General features: G+C 42.4%; 1 protein-coding gene across 4 annotated transcripts in view; it reads right to left on the reverse strand.

Annotated features, from left to right (window-relative positions):
- The window catches only part of CC2D2A (coiled-coil and C2 domain containing 2A), a 155,467-nt gene that overhangs the window by 112,899 nt on the left and 22,372 nt on the right, over nucleotides 1-20,196 (reverse strand). For all 4 annotated transcript variants that reach the window (XM_050947299.1, XM_050947302.1, XM_050947301.1 and 1 more), the window contains 6 exons: nucleotides 18,586-18,687; nucleotides 10,045-10,143; nucleotides 8,806-8,994; nucleotides 7,497-7,653; nucleotides 5,977-6,113; nucleotides 3,004-3,135 (listed from right to left, as the gene is read on the reverse strand). In XM_050947299.1, coding sequence (XP_050803256.1) covers nucleotides 3,004-3,135; nucleotides 5,977-6,113; nucleotides 7,497-7,653; nucleotides 8,806-8,994; nucleotides 10,045-10,143; nucleotides 18,586-18,687 — 816 coding nt within the window. The remainder of the gene's footprint in view (nucleotides 1-3,003; nucleotides 3,136-5,976; nucleotides 6,114-7,496; nucleotides 7,654-8,805; nucleotides 8,995-10,044; nucleotides 10,144-18,585; nucleotides 18,688-20,196) is intronic.

A 20,196-nucleotide genomic window follows, 5' to 3' on the forward strand; every position in this document is an offset into this window, starting at 1 on the left:
TTGCATGATAAGTATTGCCTAGGAAAACAATACTTGAGAACACTAATAAACCCAGTGCACAGCAAATAGGCACAGCCAAACTAGTTAAATAGAAACATATGAATACAACTCATTTGCATCCCAATCAACATAGGATAGATTGAATCTGTGGATGTGGATTCTTGAAAAAAGGAAATTTTCAGCCAGCAAGAAAAATTCTCCTATTTGTAAGGCCCTACTTAACTTGTGTTATTGCAGATTCTGCAGTGTTAGGCTTCTACCAGCATTTTGACATGCAAGCCCTTCTGGGCTCAGGGCTGACAGTGGAAGCCCCATGTTCCTGCTGTCAGCCCTAGCCCCCAGCTCTCAGCCCCAGGCGATCAACAGCGGGAACCTGCACTCTCAGCCCAGGGTGGCTGATGGTGGGAGCCCCTGCTATCAGCCCCGTGCTCCCACTATCAGCTCCAGCTGGCCAACAGCGGGAACCCCCCATTCTCAGCCCTGGGCAGCTGACAGTGGGTGCCCCTGCTATCAGCACCATGTTCCCGCTGTTAGCCCCAGGTGCCCAGCAGCAAGAGCCCCCACTCTTAATCCCAGGCAGCCAAGAGCGGAAAATAAAATAATAATAATAATAATAATAATAGACTTTATTTCCAAAAATAAGGTCCATTATTACTTTTCTGCCATTTTCCATGGCTTGTCTGCAACTTAGCCGCATTTTTTTGACAATCATCCCACAATTCAAGTAGGGCCTTACCTATTTGCCATTAAATTCAGGTCCACAGAACCAGTATATGGATCTCAGTGAACATACGCAGGGAAAACCAACTGGCTGCTTTAGACATTTCCCCTAAGCAATTTTCCCAGGAAGCTGCCAAGATTTAGGAAATGAGCCCAGATATTAGAGGGAAGAGGCAGGCCTTACCCTGTGGGCCTCCAAAATGGCCCCGAAGATCCATATTGATACAGGCTTCTACCCCTTTGATGTTGAGTGACATAACACAAAGAGGGCCTTAGATTTCCTAAACAACTTGATGTGGCCATCATCAAGTGCTTGGCAGCTTTTCTTTGGGAGGAGGAATAGCTTCAGGCAGGAAGAGGAAGCACCAAGGACTTCTCCTTGAGTTCCAGGATGAAAGCTTAAGATGCCAAATAGCCAATAGCCTGCAAAGTGAATTCGTCTGACTCTGAACTGGAGATTCTGCTCAGACTTGGCACTGAAGGAGCCATATGGAGAAGCTGGAATTGGGAGCAGGAAAGCCCACCAAATTTCTTCCTGGTCAGTTGGTTTGGGGTGTGCTCTGCTTTCTTCTGGAGAAGTGGCTTTCCCTCTAGTTATACTGGTATAACCAGGAGAGGTAAAAAGGCCACCTTGCTTCCCTATAATGCTGCAGGGGAATACTCATGTTAGTCAGGCCCAGTGAGATCTGTGATTTAAGTTCAAGGGGAGAGGATATTAGGGACAGTGTTTTGGATCTTGCATCCCCCTACCACTGTCTGCAATGTCTTCTAGGGGATTCAGCTGCTTCGCAACAGCCCTCCACAGCCCAAAGGAAGGCAGGAGTGGCTGATCAGATATTCTTCACAGTAAAGCAACTGCAACCAAGACTGGCAGAAGAGCACAACGCGCTCCTTACTGGCCTCAGCTGATCTCTTCTTAAGAGCCTGATGCTGGGATGACTAATCAAATATTCCATGTACAAGTACCATCACAACTAGGGTAGGTGGTGACGGAGTGCAGCTTGCAGGCTCTCTGTCAGAGCCAAGAGGACTTCAGTTGCTGCACTGCTCCTCTCCGGGCATGGTGAGAGGCACCAAGGAAACCTCTGGCCTGGTCAATCATTATGCCCTTGCTACTTCCTGACAAAAGTCGATACAGCTTGCCTACGTGCACTTGAAGTACTCATCAAGGGACTCCAGCGCAGAACCAGATGAATTTATGCTTTGTCTTCTCAACAAGCTTATGCACCATCTTATATGGCTGTTCTTATCAGACAGAGTCCCTCAGGAAGGAATAATGCACTGGTGATGCTCCCCTTTGGGTAGAGAATCAAACTTGAAATCAATTCAGAGATTGTAGAGGACAAGAGCCCTGGTTTTCTTACATTTTTTTTTTAATTTAATTTTCTTTGGTTTGCCTTTGTTTCAGCTCTGCAGCAGGAGCGATATTGGGTAAAATTTTCAAAAGGCCATAAGTGACTTTGGAGCTGAAGTCCCATTGTCAAAAGTGACTTGGACATATATGAGCCTATGTCTCACCAAAATTCAGCAGGACTTACACTCCTAAGGGCCTAAGTTATTTTTGAAAATGGGAATTAGGCATTTTTGCAATTTTACCCTTAGCCAACATGCTTGCACTGTGAAAGCAGAACAGAGACTGGAAAGCATCTCTAGATGAGTATGGTTAGTTCTTCCCTGCCAATGAAGTGCAGATTTAGTTTTGCCTCTTTCTGCATTGCAGGCCCATTAATAGACCTGTGGGACTAGATTTGATGGAGAATTATGTGTTTGTAATTGTCACTAGGGCCAGCTGATGAGCAACTTTCAGACTGGTAGTGCAGCAGCAGCTGGAAGAATTCTCATCTCACAAAAGTGGAAGCCTTATTATATGCTAATGTGTCATGGTTTCTCCAAAGACGGAAAGAAAGCTTTAAGAAAGGTTTCAGAAATAGAGTCACAGAAGTGAAACACAGCCTGTTTGAATCTGCCCACACTAGATTATTCTTTTCTTTGCACAAGTGTAGCAACACCAATGCAGCTTCACCGTGCAAACTCCTAGGCTAGATGTGCTGCACCAATGTAAAAAGACACTTGAACTGGTAAAGCTTAACCCAGTGCAAGTCACTTTTTACATGAGGACACCACATTTAGGGGTTTGGACTGGTCTAGCCATAACAGTGTAAGACACTCATTGTAGACAAATCCTTGAATTAATCCTAAAATTTCATAGTTAAGGATTCCTGAGAGTATAGTAACCAATACTAAATGGTGTCACAGTAATGACATATATGAAATGCAACCTACCTTTCTATACAATGTTTCAAGTTCTGGTTCTATGCCTTCCTCCAATGAAAATATTGGCGGTCTCGTAGAAGATTGTTTAATTGGACTAGGCAATGCTAAGAGTTTTCCATCATCTCCAAACCACCTTTTTCCCTATGAATAATAAAGTAGATAACATTTTTTGTAACTTTAATATGGGAATGACTTGCAATTATACTATTATTCCAGAAAATAAGATCCCATATTTCTGGAGACACAGCTTTTAAATCTTTTTCTTTAAGGAAGCAAACAAGCAAAATAATTTAAGCATTAGTAACTTGTGAGTGGCATCCCCCATGTGTTTTAGCTGATTCACACAGAAAATTTTGAGTATACTGCAGTCTACTGACAAGCCCCAGACCCAAAGGCAATACATCTAAGGATCCTGTCTGAATCCTCCTTATGTCACTATTTTTCTTAATCTCCCAACCTTGCACATTTTAGGAAACATGCTAATGTACACAAGGCATATGATGCAAACTGCATGCTTGTTGATATTGCTAAAACTACAAGAAATGTAATGGATAGATCCATCAATAGCTATTAGCCAAGATGGTCAGGGATCCAATCTCGTGCTCTGGGAGTCTCTAGCCTTTGAGTACCAGAAGCTGGCAGTGGATGACAGGAGATGCATCACTCGATTACCTGTTCTGTTCATTCCCGCTGAAGCACCTGGCATTGGCCACTGTCAGAAGACAGGATACTGGGCTAGATGGATCATTGGTCTGACCCAATATGGCTGTTCTGATGGTCTTAATCTGTCTAACCAAGATGTTATGCAAATCTTAAATTAAATTTTATAGTGCTCACTTTTGATTTACTTTAATTTTCTAATAAATAATAACAATAACCAGCTCTTCCATAACACTTTTCATAAGCAGATAGCAAAGCACTTTATAAAATAATTCATTATCATTATCCCCATTTTGCAGATGGGAAACTGAAATACAGAGCAGTGACATGACTTAATCAAGGTCGCCCAGCAGGCTATTAGCAGAGCTGGAAATAGAAGCCATGTCTTCTAAGTCCCAGTCCAATGCTCCATTTGATAGGTCACATTGTAGAACCAATGAATGAAATTGTTTTTAATTGTTCACTTTATTAATGTAACGTCATAAGTAAAGTTTTATGAATGAAACAACATTCATTCATAAAACCAGTTATAGCTGTTCAGCCAGTTGCCCTTGTAAGTTTCACTGTCAATCCAATTTCTGCTTAAACCACTGAGACTTACACTGTTTCAGTATTGTAACTTCTGTTCACTGTTTTCCATCCACTACACTTGTCTATATTCGGGGGGTAGCCGTGTTAGTCTGGATCTGTAAAAGCAGCAAAGAGTCCTGTGGCACCTTATAGACTAACAGACATATTCTGATATTAGGAATGGCAATATACAAAAACCTGTAGGAGAACACTTCAATTTCCCTGGACACACAATAGCAGATTTAAAGGTAGCCATCTTGCAGCAAAAAAACATCAGGACCAGACTTCAAAGAGAAACTGCTGAGCTTCAGTTCATCTGCAAATTTGACACCAACAGCTCAGGATTGAACAAAGACTGTGAATGGCTAGCCAACTACAAAAGCAGTTTCTCTTCCCTTGGTTTTCACATCTCAACTGCTAGAAGAGGGCCTCATCCTCCCTGATTGAACTAATCTCGTTATCTCTATCCTGCTCCTTGCTTGCATATATATATACCTGCCCCTGGAATTTCCATTACATGCATCTGACAAAGTGGGTATTCACCCATGAAAGCTCATGCTCCAATACGTCTGTTAGTCTATAAGGTGCCACAGGACTCTTTGCTGCTTTTACACTTGTCTATATTGTAACTTCTGTTCATTGTTTGCCATATTGTAATTCAAACCCCATTTTAAAATGCTTACTCCATTTTGAAAAAGCTTGCTGCAACCTTCATTTTTGCAAACCCTGCTGTAATCTTATTAGTTTAGGTTAAATGTGTGAATGAGGTATGTATGGATGATGGAATCAACCTCCAGCACCAGCCTGTCCTGATGAAATAGAGTTCAAACACCAATGGCTGAAAATGCAAACAACAGCCCTAACAAAGTAAGAAGAGTCTACCCTAAAAAGAAAAGAACAAAGGCACAATAGAAGGAAGATCAAAGCCAGGTCCGACGCTGAAAGTCACGTCTGCAATTGATGGGTGATCAATGACACTGAACCCAGAGGCAGCGTGACACAGCAAGACCTATAGATTCTGGATTCAAATTAAAGCCTATAAAAAGGATGGGTGAGATGGAAGGTTTTGGGAGGGTAACGTTCTGCTGCCAACATGGGAGGGCAAACCCAGCCTTTCCTTGTGCCCGGCTTTCCTGGCCAGTTAGCCGCCACAAGCTACGATCCCAAGCCACGAACTCAAGCTATGTTCAAGACTGGTAACTATACAGCAGCTGCAGAACATCTGGAGGGTGTGTGTGTGTTTAGACATTAGTTATTGGTCATAAATCAAATTGTATTATCATAATAAATGTGGCATCTTTGTCTTGCCCCCTGAAAAGATCCTGTGTAGTGTTGTCCGCATAGCAACATTGCCTAACAATACCTTCTTAAGATAATTTTGGATTTAACCCGTTATTGCACTAATACCCGCAGAACATTGCCAGAGACAAAGAAAACACTTTTTTGTTCTCTGTTGAAAGATACAGTTTGAGTGGGAGGTACCTGGCCTGAAGCACTCCATTGTTGCCAATTCCCCCCAAAATGCTTACTTTCTGATAAAAACCTTCAAAAATTCTGATACTGCTCTCAGACTGTTTTTTTTTTTTTAATATATGTGGCCCATATGCTAATCTGATTATTCACGCTTCACCTGAAGGGTAATAAAATAAAAAATTAATCATCATAAGGAAAGGGTCTGAATTTTGGACACTCCTGTTTGTGACATAAAAAGAACCTGAACCAGACACAAGTAATAATGTAGTGATGACTTACCTGCTCCTGTCTCAGTATTCTGTTCTCTAGAATGTTTTGATTAGATAGTGACACTATGGGCCTTTCTCCTGTGTAAAGACCCTCATCTTCTAGGTACCTCGGCTGCATGTTTTCAGGCACCTTCAGAGACATAGGCACTAAAGAGAAATCAAATATGTAAGATATTTTATAACTGGAGATATAATTTATTAGCTTTCTAAGGACCTATACTGCTTTTTAAAAACTACACAGATATTTTGCTGCTGCAAAGGGAACACCTTAAAAATGCTGTCTGTGAAATTTGCCTGATGTCAATAACTAATATTGTTTATGTACATAACCAAAGCAGCTCTTATTTCCATGATAAGGATAGATCTATAGTATAAATTTATAACAACATTCTACTAGTGATAGTGTTTTGACGTTGTTTGTTCATTTTTGAGCATAGCCTGCATTATTTCCCAGTATAGTTGATTCATGCACTCTGGGGCATGAACTTAAACTTTCTAGATAGCAGCACCCACTGGGGCTTTCCACCCGCACTAACTACATCCTCACACCTCACCTTTCTATACAATCGGGTCTATATATTGGGGTGTATATAAGGAGCACAGATCTAATTATCAGTCTGTTTTCTCCACTAAATCAAGAATACACTCGCCAACACTGAGGCAATTGAAAGCTGATGCTGTCAGACGCAAAGCACCCAGAACTGAGAACTCAAGAATACCAACATCGAAGATGTTGACATTCAGAACGATCCAGATACCAATGCTAGCACATACTGCTAATGGGTTTGGGAAGAGCTGAGAGACTGATGGCTCTATTTCTTCTTCCTCCTCCTTCACAGAATGAGGCTGGGAAGCAAAAGCTTGAGGATTTAGCAGGCCCAGTGAGGGGACTTGGCAAAGGCTCCTGCCTCAACGCTGGATTTTGGGAAACATGACCACTAAGTTAGTGAGCACCTAAGGTTGCTTAGCGTGCCTCTCAACAAGCCCAAGGTAGAAAACTATTGAAGACAGTTGGCACTTTTCAAAGAGACATAGGTTGCCTACCTCTGGTCTAACATATGAGACAATTTAGTTAGGTGTCTGTGCTTCAAGACTCCCACTCAGGTACAGATTCCTCTGGCTGTACCTACAGTACCACAGAGACCCTCAGACAACAGGTGCTACTGGAGGTTAGAGCAGGCGTAGGCAACCTATGGTATGGGTGCCAAAGGTGGCACGCAAGCTGATTTTCAGTGGCACTCACACTGCCCGGGTCCTGGCCACCGGTTCAGGGGGGCTTTGCATTGTAATTTAATTTTAAATGACGCTTCTTAAACATTTTAAAAACCTTACTTTACACACAACAGTAGTTCAATTATAGATTATAGACTTATAGAAAGAGACCTTCTAAAAATGTTTAAATGTATTACTGGCATGCAAAACCTTAAATTAGACTCGGCACACCACTTCTGAAAGGCTGCCAACCCCTGGGTTAGAGTATTTTATATTTCAGTTAAATTTAGCAAAAAAAGAAAAAAATGCATATCATACCTGTTAGGATGCTTGGAGTGAACAAAATTTCTCTTTCCTTCTGTAGTCGCTCAGAATAGCTTTTGTAGTCTGCAGGTTTTACTACTAGAAAATCACGAGCCATTTGATCTATAATGAATAAATCTTCTCTATTATTAACAAGGCAGTCCTCTTCATCCTATATGTGAAATGTAAAAACGTATTAGTTCTTTTATTTAGTATGAAATTCTGGTCTGGAAGACATCAATCTCACAATTTTGCATGCAAACAGAAAAATGGGTTTTATTTAAATTATGCTGTACAGTACATCCTTGCTATAACTAACCCCTCGGGATCCAAGCCATTTATTCTTTATAGCCAGGGGTTCATTACAGCAAAAGAGAACCACCATGGGGGGTGCAGGGGCAACAGCTCCTCCAGCCCTGGGGCTGCGCAAGGGCTGGAGGAGCTGTCAGCCCCTGCCACAGCAACAGGGCTTAAGGTGAGATCCAGAGACCGGGTTCATTATATTCAAAAGTTCATTGTTATGAAAGGCATTATAGCGAGGCTATACTGTATTGGGTAAAGCTAGTCATTCACATTTATACACTGGAATAATCAAAATCAATATCATCACAGTTTATTCAAGATGTTAGGAAGTTACTATATATTAGAGTATTGGAAATAGAAACTCCATTTCATTTTAACAAAACGTACAGTTTACTAACAAATATGTTAAATGGGACAGATTCTACCACCCTTATTGACATTGAGTAGTACACTAGTCTGCCAGTAATTCCTTTGGAATGATGGGACAATTTGTGGAGGAAGATACTGCTCAATGTGAGAAAGGGTGGAAGAATCAGACTTGTAGTTACCACCATGGATTATCAACTATAATCACTTTTCCTTAATGTCTTGTCATCCTAATTTCATATTGTCTTGAAAAAGTAGCCTATCATGATTTTTTTTTCCAGTCTCTTTAATAAACATGCAATATTAGTCTCAGGTGAAATTGACAACTACTGATACAATGTCTACTGATTTGTTCAGTTTACTATAAAACTCTTATTTTCTCATATATGGCTATACAGCCTTACAAGGCTTCTGCATCAAGAGTGTCAATTATTTGTTATGTAATTATTAAGCAAGAAGTACTTCACTACTAAAGAAAAAGCACTAACTGCAAACAAATCAACTTCTATCTCATCTCAGCGTTTTGAAAATGTAATCCCAACATTTTGTTTTTAAAATAAATTACAAAATAAATCAGTTTTTATTAAATGGATAAGCAAAAGTTAGCATAAAAAGTCTGAATAAAAATATTAAAAAGTGTGTCTATGATTTGTACCATTCCATCCTCTGTTTGTTCTTGCTGATGGCTTACTATAGATTCCAGTTCTTCCCCTTCCTCTTCCTCCTGATTTGATTCACTCTTCTTTTTGCTCTTAGTTTCATCCTTTATATTCTCTGGCTCAGGATCAAAACTGAAAGTAAAAAACTTATAGGCTTCTTCAGCAGAAGGAAAATCAGTCTGGACCTAAGGAGAGAAGGTATCATTTATTCAAGATCACGTTTACAATTTTTCATACAAGTAAAACAGCTAAAACTATCCTTTCATGAGTAACAGCAATAATGCTTATGAATCATTTAAACAAAAATCACACAAACATCAAAACTATGAAATCAAGCATCTGTTAAACAGTTTATATATCAAACTTTTACCACTAATATCTCTACTACTTAATAAAACATTTATAGTAAGATTTTTAAATATCAATTGCTTCAGTTTTTACTTGTTCATCTTCTTAAATACAAACATACTTAGGAAATGATCAGAGGCTAGGATTATGTTGTGGCTGTGAAAGGTGAAGGGGGTGGTAGAGGGCATCATACAAACAGCAGTTTCGAGAGGTATTTTGCACACAGAAATCACAGGCAGGAACAATGCCCTCTGAGGGAGTTTAGAGGAGCACAATGAGAAGTGACTTCTATATCTCCCATGCTGAAGGTCCCAGACTCTGCCAGACAGTACTGAAGGGGTAAGGTGGAAAGACATTGTCCAGTCCTGCCTCCTGTAACACAGCTGGCAGTGCCTGCACTCAAGAAGCACAAGTTGTGGGACTCTCCTGCCCCTGCACACAGTGTCAAAATCTGCCCCTAAGAGGCAGAACGAATCTTTAAAATTTATACCCAGTGACCCAATTAACAGCAGTATTTTGTTACCACCCATGTAATACATAGGAGTATTGTTGCGGCTGTCAATCAATGAGAGAAATGTCTAACAAGAAGCGAGAGCTCCTATGGCCCCCAGTCCCTGGGCCCACATTGTTCTGATTTCACAGTTCTTTTATCAGAGATTTTTGTGGCTATTTTTAATATTTGTTGGCAGAGTTGCTATGGGTATTTATGAAGATGATCATATTTTAAATTGTTTATTACATTCCTAAGCCCCCTGACAATGGGGAGGGCATTTTTCAAATTAAGATCCCAATCCTGCCAGCTGCTCCACCCAGTGAAAATCCTGCAGCCACACCAAGCCCCACTGAAGTAAGTAAAGGTTACTGTAATTAAGGAAAATGATTCTTACATGTGACTTTTGCTTGAGTTTTTTGACGGAATCACGAAACTTGACTCTAGAAGACATCTGGGATTCATCCTCTTGCATGTGCCTTGACTCATCTTCAGACTGCATAAAAAGAATCTTTAAAGTTATCATACAAGTTATTTACAGACACATAAAAATGAAGGTGGTGAGTAGCTGAGTATACAGATTAACTGTTGCATGTTCACAGTCCAATTTTATTCTGATCAAATGTTTATTAGAAAGTGGGTGCATTTGCTAGTTACAATTAACTCTTTTCTCTTCTAAAGCAAAACAAAACAAAACTACTCAAACCATTTAATGAAACTTGTCTGATCCTGATTATGAAAGGAGGGACAGAAACAACATTTTTTGAAACCGGAAGGGGATACTACATTCACCTACGAGCATGACCTACTGTTATTCTTATATATTATGTACATTGGAATTATTGCGTTCACTGATTATCCTCATTTCACTAAGTTTCCATGATGTCTATTATATCAATATCCTCATTTAATGCCAGGCTCTCTAGTTCATCCATCTTAGTATTTAAATTTCTAACATTTGTATATAAGCACTTGAACATTTTGTCAATACAGTAACTTAATATTGTAGTTATGTTCCTGAAAAGTGCGACTTTAAGCGAAATGATGTTTAGCAAATCCAATTTCCCCATAAAAATTTATGTAAATGGAGAAGGGGCAGGTTCCAGGGAAACTGTTTTTACCGGACAAAAGACTAAATATATATATATATATATACACACACACACACACACAGTATAAGTTTTAAACAAACAATTTAATACTGGTACACAGCAATGATGATTGTGAAATTTGCTGGAGGTGGTAAAGTCAGAGGGTAGGCTATTTCCCAGGGAATGTCTTACTGCTAAATGATGAACTAGCAATCAGTTGAGCCCTCAAGGGTTAACCCATTGTTATTCATGTAGTCTCACACTCTACAAGGCAGCACGAATGGAGGGAGGGGAGACAGCCTAGCAGAGACAGAGACAGACACCGTGTGTGTGTGAGAGAGAGAAAGAGATGCACAAGGCCCCTTTAAATACACTGACCCCACTCTAAGTACACTGACTTTTTAAGTAGATTCAGCAAGTTGAGACAGAAGTTGCTGCCAGGAAGCTCCTTCCGTCCTGAGTCCTGTCATGTCCATACCCCCTGTCCCTGCTCTATGAAGATGGGGTAAACGGAGGGCAGGAGCAGGGGGGAGGGGGACACCCTGACATTAACGCCCCCCCCTTTCCCCCTTGCACAGCAAGCAGCGGTCTCTGGGAGCAGCTCCAAGGCAGAGGGCAGGAGCAGCACATGGCAGTGGGGGGAGGGACAGCTGAACTGCTGGCAATTGATAGCCTGCTGGGCAGCTGCCGCACAGGGAACTTAGGGGAACAGGGACCTGATGGGGAGCTGCCAGTCCACTCTGGTTCCACGCCCCCACCAGCTAGCTCCAATGGGCTGCTCTTCCAGCAAGCAGTGGACAAAGCAGGCCGCTGACAAACGACATAATAAGAGAGCATTGCACAACTTTAAACGAGCATGTTCTCTAATTGATCAGCAAAGTAACAATGAAACAACATTAACCGGAATGACTTTAAGTGAAGAGTTACTGTATTCACTTGCTTGCCTTTATGTGTTACATTTAAATGGAACTCTCATGTTCGACTGTCCTCATTTGCTCCTTTACCAACTTCCTATTCTCTTTACTAGCATATAAATTTCTCCCTTTAATAAATTCAACCCTAAGAGATGTCTCCATCTGAACCTTGTACTCCTTTGCATCCATAAACTTTTCCCCAGTCTTTAGTTTAAAAAATCCTCTACAATCTTTTTCATGTTACAAGTCAGCTGTCTGTTTCGGTTTTGGTTTAGGTGGAGCCTACCCTTCCTGTACAACCTCTTCCTTTCCCAAAAGGTTCCCTAGTTCCTAACAGCTCAAAACCCTCCTCCCTACACCATTGTCTTATCCACACATTGAGACCCTACGGTTCTGCCTGCTTTCCTGGCCCAGCAGGTGGAACTGGAAGCATTTCAAAGTATGCTACCATGGAGAGGTCCTGGTCTTTAATCTCTTACCTAGCAACCTAAATTTGACCTGCAGGATCACTCTCCTACCTTTGCCTACATCATTGGTACCTACATATGCCATGACCACTGGCTCCTCCTCCCCATCACTGCACATCCTTCTGTCTTGTGAGATCCACAGCCATTGCAACAGGCAATTTATTATGAGGTTCTCCCAATCATTACAATCCCAAATATCTATGTTTCTAATAATCTAATCCCTCATTATTATTACCTTCTTCTTCCTAGTAACTTGGATTCCCAACCCAGGAGGGGTATCCTCACTGTGAGAGGATACAATGACACCATCTGCAAGGAGGGTCCCAACTATGGGTTTGTTACCCTCCACTCCAGCTTGATGTTCCTCTTCCCCAAGACTTTCATCCTCCCTTACAGCATGGATGCATGTCAGATTCAAGGGTGAGACCTATCTATGGTGTCTGTGAAAGTCTTCTCTGTGTACCTCTGTCTCCCTTAGCTCCTCCAGTTCACCCACTCTGGTGAGCCAATACTGTGTCTCTAAGGACCATGAGTTGCTTACACCATATACACACCTGCCCAAAAGACAGGTAATCATATATGCTGCACTCAGTGCAACAAACTAGATCGCCCTCACGCTGATGCTCGACTACTGCCTGCATTACTTTTAGCCTTCAGGGTTTTTTCCGTTTGGTTGGTTTTTTTGTGGGAGGAGGTGGGGGCGTTAGTGGTGTAAGTTCAGAGTATGTTTGTTAGGTGTATCTGCCTCTCACGCTCCTCAAAACTCCCACTTGCTAACTCCTCCAGTAGTTTAGGACCTGATTTTTAAAATCTCAGTTCTCTCTGAGTTAACCCCACCCACTTGTCAAGTAATTCTAAAGGAGTTAGGGATCAAAGGACAGCAGGCTAGAGCCTCATTATCTAGCCTAGCCTAGCATGTCAGTAGGCTCAGCACGCAGCCCCCACAATACACCACACTGTAATATTTAATCAAGCAAAACATGGCAAGCAAGCAACCGAACAGACAAACTCACCTTGAGAATCATGTAGTCTCTCCTTCCTCACCTGGAGAACTGCCTTGCAAAACTTCCAACTTCTGCTCCTGCTTGCTAGCTCCCCTCGTGGCTTAGGAACGGACTTTTTAAACCCTGTTCTCCCTTAGCCCTGGTCTACAGGTTTAGGTCAAATTTAGCAGAGTTACATAGATTAAACCCTGCACCCGTTCACATGACAAAGCCATTTTTGTCGACTTAAAGGGCTCTTAAAATCGATTTCTGTACTCCTCCCCGACAAGGGGATTAGCGCTGAAATCAACCCTGCTGGGTTGAATTTGGGGTAGTGTCAATGCAATTCGATGGTATTGGCCTCCGGGAGCTATCCCAGAGTGCTCCATTGTGACTGCTCTGGACAGCACTCTCAACTCAGATGCACTGGCCAGGTAGATAGGAAAAGCCCCACAAACTTTTGAATTTCATTTCCTGTTTGCCCAGGATGGAAAGCTGATCAGCACAGGTGACCATGCAGAGCTCATCAGCACAGATGACCATGGAGTCCCAGAATCACAAAAGAGCTCCAGCATGGACCCACCAGGAGGTCTGGATCTGATCACTGTATGGGGAGACAAATCTGTGCTATCAGAACTCCGATCCAAAAGATGAAATACCGAAATATTTGAAAAAAATCTCCAAGGGCATGAAGGACAGAGACTATAACAGGGACCCGCAGCAGTGACGCATGAAACTGAAGGAGATGAGGCAAGCCTACCATAGAACCAGAGAGGCAAACTGCTGCTCCAGGTCAGAGCCCCAGACATACTGCTTCTATGATGAGCTGCATGCCATTCTAGGGGGTGCTCCTACAACTATCCCACCCCTGTGCATGGATTCCATCAATGGATTCTCACGCAACAGGGATGTGGATTTTGAGGATGAGGAAGAGGAGGAGGTTGAAGATAGCACACAGCATGCAAGGAGAGAAAACGTTTCCCCCAACAGCCAGGAATTGTTTTTCACCCTGGATGTAGTACCCTCCCAACCCACCCAAGGTGGGCTCCCAGACCTTAAAGGCGGAGAAGGGACCTCTGGTGAGTGTATCTTTGTAAATACAATACATGATTTAAAAGCAAGCGTGTTTAATGATTAATTTGCCCTGAAGACTTGGGATGCATTGGTGTCCAGTACAGCTACCGGAAAAGTTTGTTAAGGTGTATGGGGATGGAGCAGAAATCATCCAGGGACATCTCAGTGAAGCTCTCCTGGATGTACTCCCAGGGTCACCTGGTTGAAATAGGGGAATTTTATTAATGGGACATTCAGAGGTGGCTGTTCCTGCTAGGCTGTTTGCCTGTGGCTGAACAGAAATCATCCCCGCTGTTAGCCACATAGTGGTGGGGGGGAGGAGTGAAGTGATCATCCCAGAGAATTGTGTGGGTGGGGGGGAGGGGGAGGTTTAGTTGGGTTTGTGCTGCACATTAACCTGAAAACTGCAGGCCTCTCCGTTTAAATGGCCAACCCATTTTAAAAGGCCAACCCAACAGGTGCTTGGTATGGGAAATGATGGCGATGCTGTTTGAAACCATCTCCACGTTATGAAGGTTAAAGAAGTCAAAAGACTGTGGCTTACCACGTCTGCCTGCAAGCCAAATCACAACAAACTGGCAGACCCTCAATGTAAGAGGCAAAATGCGACCTTGTAAAGAAAGCACATGTGCTATGTAATGTTAACAGCTTGGTTCACTGTGAAAGAGTCTACCCATTGTGCTCTACAATGTGTCTTTTAAATGCTACTCTCCCTTTTTTTCCTCCCACAGGTGCAAATTTTTAAGTGCTCCCCATATCATCTCTGACCCAGAAACTAGCGAAGATTAGAAGGTGAAAAAAAACGCACTCACGGCTAAATGTTCTCTGAGCTCATGCAGTCCTCCCACACTGAAAGAGCCCAGCAGAATGCCTGGAGGCAGACACTGTCAGAGTGCAGGAAAGCACAAAATGAACGTGAGGACAGGTGGTGGGAGCAAGAGGAGAGATGGCGGGATCAAGATGATTGATGGCATCAACGTGATGAGAGGAGGAAGGAAGCAATGCTTAGGCTACTGGAGGACCAAACTGATATCCTCCGACATATTATTGAGGTGCAGGAAAGGCAGCAGGAGCACAGACTGCTGCTGCAGCCCCTGTGTAACCAAACGTCCCCAGATTCCATAGCCTCCTCACCCAGACACCCAAGAACACGGTAAGGGGGCCTCCAGCTGCCCAACCACTCCACCCCAGAGGACTGCCCAAGCAACAGAAAGCTGTCATTCAATAAGTTTGAAATGCAGTATGGCCTTGTCCTTCCCTCCTCCGCCACTCAACCTGGTGCTTCCCTCCTCCTCCACTGCTCCCAGGCTACCTTGGCAGTTATCCCCCCATTTGTGTGACGAATTAATAAAGAATCCATGAATTTGAAACAACAACAACTTTATTGCCTCTGCAAGCGGAGATCAAAGGGGTGGGGGAGGGTGTTTGGCTTACAGGGAAGTAGAGTGAACCAAGGGAGCGGGTTTTCATCAAAGAGAAACAAACAGAACTTTGACACCGTAATCAGGCCAGTCATGAAACTGGTTTTCAAAGCTTCTCTGATGTGCACCGCGCCCTCCTATACTCTTCTAACTGCCCTGGTGTCTGGCTGCACATAATCAGCAGCCAGAAGATTTGCCTCAACCTCCCACCCAGTCAAACATTTCCCCCTTACTCTCACAGATATTGTAGAGCACACAGCAAGCAGTAATAACGATGGGAATATTGGTTTAGCTGAAGTCTAACGAGTCAGTAAACTGCACCAACGCACTTTTAAATGTCCAAAGGTACATTCTACCACCATTCTGCACTTGCTCAGCCTATAGTTGAACAGCTCCTGAATATTGTCCAGGCTGCCTGTGTACAGCTTCATGAGCCATGGCATTAAGGAGTAGGCTGGGTCCCCAAGTATAACTATAGGCATTTCAGCATCCCCAGTGGTTATTTTCTGGTCTGGGAAGAGAGTTCCTTGCTGCAGCCGTTCACACAGACCAGAGTTCCTAAAGATGCAAGCATCATATATCTTTCCCGACCATCCCATGTTGATGTTGGTGAAACGTCCCTTGTGATCCACCAGTGTTTGCAGGAACATTGAAAAGTATGCCTTTCGGTTTATGTACTGGTTACCTTGGTGGTCCAGTCCCAAGATAGGGATATGCATTCCGTCTATCGCCCCACCACAGTTAGGGAATCCCATTGCAGCAAAGCCATCCACTATGGCCTGCACATTTCCCAGAGTCACTATCCTTGATAGCAGAAGCTCAATGATTGTGTTGGCTACTTGGATCACAGCAGCCCCCACAGCAGATTTGCCCACTCCAAATTGATTCCCAACTGACCGATAGCTGTCTGGCATTGCAAGCTTCCAGAGGGCTATCGCCACTCGCTTGTGAACTGAAAGGGCTGCTCTCACCTTGGCATTCTTGTGCTCCAGGGCAGGAGAAAGCAAGTCACAAAGTTCCATGAAAGTGCCCTTACGCATGCAAAAGTTTCACAGCCACTGGGAATCATCCCAGACCTGCAACACTGTGCAGTCCCACAAGTCTGTGCTTGTTTCCCGGGCTCAGAATCGGTGTTCCACAGCATGAACCTGCCCCATTAGCACCATCATGTTCAAATTGCCAGGGCCCATGCTTTGAGAGAACTCTGTGTCCATGTGCTCATCATTCTCAACATTGTGCTGCCGTCGCCTTCTTGTCTTCTGTTGAAGTTTCCAGTGCAGCATATACTGCAGGATAATGCACATAATGTTTACAGTGATCATAACTGCCGTGGTGATCTGAGTGGGCTCCATGCTTGCCGTGGTATGGCGTCTGCGTGGAAAAAAGGTGCGAAACGATTGCCCTTGCTCTTATGGAGGGAGGGGCGACTGATGACACAGCTTACAGGATTGGCTTACAGGGATTTAAAATCAACAAAGGGGGCGGGTTTCCATCAAGGAGAAACATACACAACTGTCACACTGAAGCCTGGCCAGTCATGAAACTGTGTGGTGCGCAACGCGCCTTGCCGTGCTCTTCTAATCTAATCGCAGACAGCCTAGTCAGCAAACAGCGCCAGCGAGCTTTTCAACGTCCAAAGGCACATTCTACCACCTTTCTGCACTTGCTCAGCCTATAATTGAACTGCTCCTTACTACTGTCCAGGCTTCATGAGCCACGGGAGCAAGGGGTAGGCTGGAGTAGGTGTGACCGCACGGTGCTGCTGGCTGGGAGAGCAGCCTGAAGCAGAAGCCTCCAGCTGGCATGGTATTCCAGGCAGGACTGAATATCCATTAGACGAAACATAAAGGAGAGAATGACCTGGAGTCATTTCCATTTTTGTCCAGGCGCCCCCAACCGACCTCACTGAGGTCAGCCAGGAGCAGCCACGAGATGACGACGACGACAGTTAACAGTCGTATTGCACTATCTGCCATCGGCAAGGCAAGGCAAGGTGATACTGCTGTATAGCACTGCAGTACCGCGTCTGTCAACAGCACTCAGGAGATGTACGGTGACAGTGCACTGAGCATGCTCCATGCTTGCTGTAGTATGGCGTCTGTACAGGTAACCCAGGAAAAAAGGTGAGAAACGATGCTTTCATTGCTTTCACGGAAGGAGGGAGGAAGGCAGGGGGGCCTGACAACATTATTTTTGCCCCATCAGGCATTGGGAGCTCAACCAAGAATTCCAATGGGCAGTGGAGACTGCGGGAACTGTGGGATAGCTACCCACAGTGCAACTCTCCTAAAATCGACGCTAGCCTCAGTACTTGGACGCACTCCGCCAACTTAATGCGCTTAGTGGGGACACACACAATCGACTATATCAACTCGATTTCCAAAAAAAAAAACTACAAAATCGACCTAATTCCATAGTGTAGACATACCCTTAGTTAGCTCTGTCCCCTTATCAACCTAAAGGGGATAAGAATCAAAGGATGCAAAATACTAACAAAGAAATATGTCTAAAAAGTGAGAGTTCTTTAGCTGTTAAAGCTTTGTGCCTTTATATAAAGCTATAGCTTTATCTGTGTAACCTCTAACAGAAACAAAATATAAAAGCACACTGCAGATAAAATACTCTTTTTGGTTCAAGTATAGCAATTATGTATCTTAAAACATGGTAAACAGGAGCACAGAGCTCAGAAGGGCTAATCTCTAGGTGACAGAAGCCTCACTTGAAGTCTATGCTATAATAAGAGGAAATGTAATACTGTATGTATAGCATGTACATGAAATGCATTCATTGGAAAGGCTCCTGTAAACTAGCTAATTCTTGAAAAATCCCAGATGTCTGTCTTTCTGTCTAGCAGACAATATAAAAAAAAAGATCAATAACAATGATCTTACACAATGGCTTTCAAACAACTGACAGTTTTATTACCTTCACTTTCTTGTTAAAATGACAGCATATGGAGCATGCAACCATACACATTGTATTTCTCACCTCTTTTTCCCATCTAGTTTCTGACTCTCTCTGCTTGAGGCTTTTTAAGTGCCTTGGTCTTGGATTTGGACCTTCTTGCAGTAAAGCATTTTCTGCTTTAGACTAGAAAAAAACAAAAAGAAAGTTTGGTCATATAACAATTGCAATTAATTGCACTGTTAATAACAGAACACCATTTATTTAAATATTTTTGGATGTTTTCTACATTTTCAAATATATTGATTTCAATTACAACACAGAATACAAAGTGTACAGTGCTCACTTTATATTTATTTTTTATTATAAGTATTTGCATGGTAAAAGAAATAGTATTTTTCAATTCACCTAATAAAAGTACTATAGTGCAATCTCTATCATGAAAGTTGAATTTATAAATGTAGAATTATGTACCAAAAAACTGCATTCAAAAATAAAACAATGTAAAATTTTAAGAGCCTGCAATTCCACTCAGTCCTACTTATTGTTCAGCCAATTGCTCTGACAAACAAGTTTGTTTACATTTTCAGGAGATAATGCTGCCCACTTCTTGCTTACAATGTTACCTGGAAGTGAGAACAGGTGTTCTCATGGCACTGCTGTAGCCAGTGTTGCAAGATATTTACGTGTCAAATGAGCTACAGGTTCATATGTCCCTTCATGCTTCAACCACCATTCCAGAGGACGAGTCCATGCTGACGACGGGTTCTGCTGGATAACAATCCAAAGCAAGGCGGACTGATGGATGTTCATTTTCATCATCTGAGTCAGATGCCACCAGCAGAAGATTGATTTTCTTTTTTGGTGGTTTGGGTTCTGTAGTTTCAGCATCGAGTGTTGCTCTTTTAAGATTTCTGAAAGCATGCGCCATATCTTGTCCCTCTCAGATATTGGAAGGCACTTCAGATTCTTAAACCTTGGTTTGAGTGCTGTAGCTATCTTTAGAAATCTCACATTGGTACCATCTTTGCGTTTTGTCAGATCTGCAGTGAAAGTGTTCCTAAAATGAACAACATGTGCTGGGTGATCATCCGAGACTGCTATAACATGAAATATATGTCAGAATATGGGTAAAGCAGCAAGGAATACACAATTCTGCCCCAAAGAGTTCAGTAAAGAAATTAATTAACACATTATTTTTATAATGAGCGTCATCAGCATGGAAGCATGTCCTCTGGAATGGTGGCTGAAGCATGAAGGGGCATATGAATGTTTAGCATATCTGGCACGTAAATATCTTGCCATGCCAGCTACAGAAGTGCCATGCAAATGCCTGTTCTCACTTTCTGGTGACATTGTAAATAAGAAGAGGAAAGCATTATCTCTTGTAAATGTAAACCAACTTGTTTGTCTTAGTGATTGGCTGAACAAGAAGTAGGATTGAGTGGACTTTAGGCTCTGAAGTTTTACATTGTTTTGTTTTTGAGTGATGTAATAAAAAAAAATCTACATTTGTAAGTTGCAGTTTCATGACAAAGATTACATTACAGTACCTATATGAGGTGAACTGAAAAATACTATTTCTTTTATCATTTTTACAGTGTAAATATTTGTAATAAAAAATATACACTTTGATTTCAATTACAACACAGAATACAATAGACATGAAAATGCAGAAAAACATCCAAAATATTT

This window comes from Gopherus flavomarginatus, chromosome 3 (genome assembly GCF_025201925.1).
Source record: "Gopherus flavomarginatus isolate rGopFla2 chromosome 3, rGopFla2.mat.asm, whole genome shotgun sequence".
In the NCBI taxonomy this organism is placed as follows: Eukaryota; Metazoa; Chordata; order Testudines; family Testudinidae; genus Gopherus; species Gopherus flavomarginatus.